At 52.2% G+C, this 7,475-nt stretch overlaps 1 protein-coding gene across 1 annotated transcript; it reads left to right on the top strand.

Annotated features, from left to right (window-relative positions):
• Positions 1-1,198: 1,198 nt before the first annotated feature.
• LOC122215072 lies at positions 1,199-6,280 on the top strand (the record flags this gene model as incomplete). The annotated part of the gene is given in 3 exon segments (XM_042930241.1): positions 1,199-3,104; positions 3,107-3,258; positions 3,260-6,280. Coding segments are annotated over 3 exon segments (5,079 nt in total), but the record flags the coding sequence as incomplete, so codon positions are not given.
• Positions 6,281-7,475: the final 1,195 nt, after the last annotated feature.

Below are 7,475 nucleotides of genomic sequence, written 5' to 3'. Positions count from 1 at the left end.
GAAGCAGAATTGAGAATACAGCCCACTCATTCTTCTGTTTTTGGTATTACTGGCTTTGTTATTTGCAATAGAGATAGGTTGGAAAAGTATCAGAAAGCTGGAACCTTATCTCTATCTGCCTCTTGGGTTCTCATCTGTAAACTGGGACAATGGAGACAGTGTTGCTGCCTCTGCCCTTGTTTTGCCCTCACAAATATGCATGTTCCTACAGAGACTCTAAATTGCACACAATTCAAAAAAGATTTCAAAACTACAAATGCTAAACGTTTGTAGGTTAATAACTGAAAGGGCGGGCCTAGGCCGGCCGACTCCATCTTGTTCTGTGTTCTCCACCTTGAGTGACTATGTCCCCGACATGACCCCTTTTCCGGGAAATTCACAGAAACCTCAGACTGCGCCTCCTCCCCTTGAGTAACCTCCCACTCACCCGTTCAAACTTTCTGATCAAAACACGCCCAGCGACCTGCGTAACAGGACTCCGACCCTTCCCCAACCAATCGGCTGAGGCCACGACCCTTCCCCAGCCAATCGGCTGAGGCCACAGCCATTACCTCACCAACTGCCCCTAGACCCCTATAAAACCTTTGTGCTTTTGAAACTCGCTCTCTCTCCCTGGTATCTCACCGCTGCGTCGGTGCAGGTAGGGGATTGAGCTCGAGCTAGCTCGAATAAAGGTTCTTTTGCTTTTGCATCGGACTCAGCTCACTAGTGGTCTTTGGGGATCACGAATTCTGGGCATAACATTTGGGGGCTCGGCCCGGGATCCCCAAGACCCCTGAGGGACCCCCGACCCGGAGAGCCTGACTGGCCACGGTTAGTGTCTGTTTGTTTGTTCTGTCTTTTCTGTGTGAGCTCACTTCTGGAGTTCTGGTAGTGCCCGACGCGGTCTAAGTGGACGCACTGGAGGACCACGGGCCGGGAGTTTCGGAAGACGTTCCGATTCTCCCTTCTGGAGGGACGTGGAATCCCCTCAAAGGTCTGAGACGAGGCGGGTCGCTCCCGCTGGTCGGCGTGAGGCTGTCGTCTTTGGAGGGACGTGGAATCCCCTCATCGGTTTTGGAGGGACGTGGAATCCCCTCAAATGTCTAAGCTAGCTTTCAGTTTTGCTTCCATGGAGTTGGAAGATTTTCTAGGGGCCCTCTGTTTGTCTGTTTTTGTGTTTCTCTGTTTTGTTCTGTGGACTTACTGGACGGACGTTATGGGACAGACTCAGACTACTCCTCTAAGTATTATGATTGATCACTTTAAGGATGTGAGGGGAAGAGCTAACAACCTCAGTGTGGAAGTCCGAAAGGGTCGGTGGCAGTTTTTTTGTTCTAGCGAGTGGCCAACTTTCAATGTCGGATGGCCACCAGAGGGGACCTTCGACCTCCCTACCATCCACCGAGTCAGGAGTATCATCTCTCAGCCTAAGACGGGCCATCTTGATCAGCTCCCTTACATTATCACTTGGCAGGACCTTGTGGAAGACCCACCCTCTTGGCTTAAACCCTTCCTAGCCCCGCTCCCTCCGGAGCCAAAACCCATTCTTGCTTTGCAGGGGACAAAGAAGAAGAAAAGTCTTATCCAGCCTTCAGCACCCCTCTACCCTGTCTTACAGGGGGGTACTGAAGAAGAATTAATTTTTCCTCCCTCGTATAACCCCTCTAGGATGCTGGAAGAACACCATCCTCCCCCTCCGGGGGAGGCAGACGCTGTTCCGAGAGCGGGAGGCGGAAACGCTCCAGTGGGAAGCCCGCCCTTCACCAGACAAAGGGCTCAGAGGGAGCAATCCGCCTCCGCCGCCGACTCCACTATTCTGCCCCTGCGAGCCACCGGACCCCCAGACGCGGAGGGGAACCAGCCCCATCACTATTGGCCTTTCGCCACTAGTGACCTCTACAATTGGAAAGCTCAGAATCCTAAGTTTTCCGAGAAACCGGCAGGGCTTATTGATTTATTAGACTCTGTTCTTTTTACCCATCAGCCCACGTGGGACGATTGCCAGCAGCTTTTGCAGGTCCTGTTCACGACTGAAGAAAGAGAAAGAATCGTCAACGAGGCCCGAAAACTAGTTCCGGGCACAGATGGGAATCCCACCACCAACCAGGCTCAGATAGTTGCCTCCTTCCCCTTAACTCGGCCCCAGTGGGATTTCAACACGGCAGAAGGTAAGGAGAGGCTCCGGGTCTACCGCCAGACTCTAATGGGGGGTCTCCGAATGGCTGCTAGAAAGCCAACCAATTTGGCCAAGGTAGGAAATGTACAACAGGGAAAAGATGAATCTCCGGCTGTCTTTTTAGAACGGATCATGGAGGCATTCCGTACCTATACCCCCATGGATCCAGAGGCTCCGGAAAGCAAGGCTGCTGTTATCATGGCCTTTGTAAACCAATCGGCCATAGACATTAGGAGAAAATTACAGAAAATAGATAGACTAGGAGAAAAAAGTCTGCAGGACTTACTGGTGGTAGCCGAAAAGGTATATAATAACCGGGAGCTTCCTGAGGACAAGCAGGCTCGCGCCATGGCGGCTGCCAGCAGTAAGCAGACTCGAGACCTGGCGAGAATACTACTAGCTACCACTGCTGACTCCCCTGAGGAACGAGACCGCCGTCTCTGGCAGCTGGCAGACGACGCAAGAAAAGGTAAAAGAACCACCAAGGGGGGGAAGCAGAGGCTGCAGAAGGATCAGTGCGCATACTGCAAGGAGATAGGGCATTGGGCCCGAGATTGTCTGAAAAGGGCCGGCGGGAAAGGAAGCAAGACTGATCGAGTAAAAGTCCTAGAGCTAGATGAACTAAGTGATTAGGGGAGTCGGGGTTCGGACCCTCTCCCCGAACCCAGGGTAACTCTTAAAGTGGAGGGGACCCCTGTTGACTTCCTTGTCGACACCGGAGCACAACATTTGGTCCTCCGCACCCCACAAGGAAAACTAGCCAGCAAGAAGTCCTGGGTACAAGGGGCAACTGGTATGAGCCAGTATTCATGGACTACCCGAAGAACAGTAGATTTGGGAACGGGCCGGGTATCCCACTCCTTTATGGTAATACCAGAATGCCCCTACCCGCTGTTAGGACGGGACTTACTGACCAAGATTGGAGCTCAGATAACTTTCAGACAAGGGGGCCTCAGGTCACCGATCGCAAGGGCCACCCCATCCAGGTCCTGACCATGAAACTGGAGGATGAATACCTCCTCCACCAGGAGGCGCTCCCGAGAGAGGATAATATAGACAGATGGCTACAAGAATTCCCCTCGGTTTGGGCAGAGACTGGGGGGGGGGATGGGACTAGCCGCTCATAGGACCCCAGTCCTGGTAGAGCTCAAGCCAGGAGAGAGTCCGGTAAGGATCAAACAATACCCCATGTCACAGGAGGCCCGGAAGGGGATCCAGCCACACATCCGGAGACTACGAAGCCTAGGGGTACTAGTTCCTTGCCAGTCTGCCTGGAACACCCCCTTACTGCCGGTCAAAAAGCCTCACACAAATGACTACCGACCGGTACAAGACCTCCGGGAAGTAAATAAGAGGGTCGCGGACATACACCCAACTGTTCCCAACCCATATACTCTCTTGAGCTCCTTGGCGCCCTCCAGGGTCTGGTATACTGTACTAGATTTAAAGGACGCCTTCTTCAGTCTGCCGCTGGCACCCCAGAGCCAACCCCTGTTCGCCTTCGAGTGGCATGATCCGGAGGAGGGCTACAGTGGGCAACTCACCTGGACACGGCTACCTCAGGGATTCAAAAATTCACCCACCATCTTCGACGAGGCACTACACGAGGACCTGGGTGAGTACAGAAGGGAGCACCCTGGCCTCACCCTCCTACAGTACGTAGATGACATCCTGATTGCTGCTGACACGGCCAAAGACTGTGAGCGAGGGACCCAGGACCTGCTGGCTACCCTGGGGGCTTTAGGGTACCGGGCATCCGCGAAGAAGGCTCAGATATGCAGGGAGAGGGTAAGTTACCTGGGATATATCCTGGAGGGCGGACAGCGGCGGTTATCAGATGCCAGAAAAGAAACTGTCCTAAAGATCCCTACTCCCACCTCCCGAAGAGAAGTGAGGGAATTCCTAGGATCAGCCGGCTACTGCCGCCTCTGGGTTCCAGGTTTTGCTGAGATCGCCAGGCCCCTATATGAAGCTACCAAAGAGGGGAAAACATTTAAATGGACTGAAAAAGAAGAAATTGCCTTTAATCAGTTAAAAAAGGCCCTCCTAAGTGCCCCAGCCCTGGGCCTACCAGACATTATGAAACCCTTCCACCTCTTTGTAGACGAACATAAGGGAATAGCAAAAGGGGTTCTAACTCAAGCCTTAGGCCCCTGGAACCGCCCAGTGGCTTACCTGTCTAAGAAACTAGACCCAGTGGCTGCCGGCTGGCCGCCATGCCTAAGAATTATTGCGGCGACAGCACTCCTAGTCAAGGATGCAGACAAACTGACCCTAGGACAGGAGATCTGGATCACAACCCCACACGCCATTGAAGGGGTCCTGAAACAGCCTCCTGATAGATGGATGAGCAATACACGTGTGACTCATTACCAGAGCCTCCTACTCAACCCTCCACGAGTGCGGTTCCACCCCAGTGCAGCCCTCAATCCTGCAACCCTGCTGCCCGACCCTGACCTAGGTGCTCCACTACATGACTGTGCGGGAATCCTGGAACAAGTACATGGATTCCGGATGGACCTGACCGACCAGCCCCTCCCCGATGCCGAGGCTACTTGGTTCACTGATGGCAGCAGCTTTGTGCGAGATGGACACAGGTATGCGGGTGCAGCGGTGGTCACCGAAATGGACACCGTATGGGCGGAGGCTCTACCCTCCGGAACGTCAGCCCAGCGAGCGGAGCTCATAGCCCTCACCAAGGCGCTGATGCTGGGAGCTGGAAAACGGCTTAACATCTACACAGACAGCCGTTATGCATTTGCCACAGCTCATATTCATGGGGCAATTTATCAGGAGAGGGGGTTACTGACGGCAGAAGGACGGACTATAAAAAATAAGCAGGAGATACTTAACCTGCTTACGGCCTTATGGCTTCCTGCCAAGCTAGCCATTATCCACTGCCAAGGGCACCAAAAAGCTGATAACCCAGTAGCTAGAGGTAATCGAAAGGCTGACCAGGCAGCCAAGGCAGTAGCCCTTACTCCAGTCCCCACCATGACCATACAACTACCAGACCCGGGAGACCCAGTTTTACCAGACCAGCCCAAATACTCCCAGGAGGAGTTACAGCGGATCAAGAAACTCCCCATGGCCCAGGAGATAAAGGGATGGTGGTATACACCTAACAAGGAGCTCGTGCTGCCAGACCGGCTCGGAGTCTCAATATTAGAGCACATGCATCGGTCTACTCACATGGGGGCCCAAAAATTAAAAGACTTAATCCGACATGCCGGAATCAAGATTCACCAACAGGACACCAAAATAGAGCAAGTTGTATCTGCCTGCAAGACCTGCCAACTCACCAACGCGAAAGCCACATCAAATAAAAAAGGAACCAGGCTCAGAGGCACCAGACCGGGAGCCCAATGGGAAGTCGACTTCACTGAAGTCAAACCAGGAAAGTATGGTTATAAATATCTTTTAGTATTTACAGACACCTTCTCTGGCTGGGTGGAGGCATACCCAACCAAGCATGAAACGGCTCAGACGGTGGCTAAGAAGCTACTAGAAGACATCTTACCCAGGTATGGTTTTCCTGCCATGGTAGGATCAGACAATGGACCAGCTTTTATCTCTCAGGTAACACAGGCAGTAGCCAAGGCGGTGGGGGCAAACTGGAAATTACATTGTGCTTATAGGCCCCAGAGCTCAGGACAGGTAGAAAGAATGAATAGAACCCTAAAAGAGACCCTTACCAAATTAACCATGGAGACTGGCGGGGACTGGGTGACTCTCCTACCGTACGCCCTTTACCGGGTTAGAAACACTCCTTACACTCTGGGTTTTACTCCCTACGAGATCATGTTTGGCAGGCCACCCCCTGTTATTCCCAGCCTTCGAGCTGAACTTCTTGCAGAGTTTAAAGATCTAGAACTTTTTCTTTCCTTGAGAGGGCTCCAGAGGGCGCACGAGGACATTTGGCCGCGCCTCCGTGCCATCTACGAGGCTGGCCAGACCCTGACACCTCATCAGTACAAGCCGGGAGACTGGGTCTATGTCAAGAGGCACCACCGAGAGACTCTCGAGCCGCGCTGGAAGGGACCCTACATTGTAGTGCTGACAACCCCCACCGCTCTCAAAGTAGACGGCATCGCGACCTGGGTCCATCACACCCACGTTCGGCCAGCGGACCCCTCCTCGATCCGGAAGGACTTCGTCACGCGATGGGCCATCAGTCGGGACCAACACAACCCGCTCAAGCTCAAGCTCAAGCTACAGCACATTCGACCCACCTAATATTGGTAACTCTGTTAACTCTGCTTGTCATTGCTCATGCTACCGGGAGTCCCCACACCCCCCAAAACATCACCTGGCAGATCATAGATACCAGCTCAGGGACAATACTTAATTAGACCTCCCAGAGCCACCCCAGGGACACATGCTTCCCAGAACTTGGCGTAAACTTCTAAACTCTGTTCCCCTTGTCACCATAAATGCAGCCGGACCCATGATTGGGTCCGTAAGTTACATGACAAGGGGGGAATGAAAGGGCGGGCCTACGCCGGCCGACTCCATCTTGTTCTGTGTTCTCCACCTTGAGTGACTATGTCCCCGACATGACCCCTTTTCCGGGAAATTCACAGAAACCTCAGACTGCGCCTCCTCCCCTTGAGTAACCTCCCGCTCACCCGTTCAAACTTTCTGATCAAAACACGCCCAGCGACCTGCGTAACAGGACTCCGACCCTTCCCCAACCAATCGGCTGAGGCCACGACCCTTCCCCAGCCAATCGGCTGAGGCCACAGCCATTACCTCACCAACTGCCCCTAGACCCCTATAAAACCTTTGTGCTTTTGAAACTCGCTCTCTCCCTGGTATCTCACCGCTGCGTCGGTGCAGGTAGGGGATTGAGCTCGAGCTAGCTCGAATAAAGGTTCTTTTGCTTTTGCATCGGACTCGGCTCCCTAGTGGTCTTTGGGGATCACGAATTCTGGGCATAACAATAACAAGGAAACATTACAACATCAGCATCAAATCTGTCCTTTGAGCAATGTATATACTCATTCACTGTACTATCATCATATGAGAGAATAAAGAATACAAGAATTTAGGAAGAGATAAGTCAAAAAACCTACAGAAAGCAGAGGAATAGAAATTAGGATAATTTGATTGATAATCAAATTTTCCCATAAAAAGATTTATAAAAGATAATTTTTCTTCAAGTATTAAGGTAAACATACAGAAACAGAAGTGTAAATATGAACTTATTTATTAAAACTAAACTTAAGGGACATCTGGGTGGCTCAGTCAATTAAACTTCTGACTCTCGGTTTTGGCTCAGGTCATGATCTCATGGTTCGTGAGGTCAAGCCCCACA

This window comes from Panthera leo, chromosome A3, assembly GCF_018350215.1.
Source record: "Panthera leo isolate Ple1 chromosome A3, P.leo_Ple1_pat1.1, whole genome shotgun sequence".
Classification (NCBI taxonomy): Eukaryota; Metazoa; Chordata; class Mammalia; order Carnivora; family Felidae; genus Panthera; species Panthera leo.
This window is presented reverse-complemented; position numbering and strand designations above follow the sequence as displayed.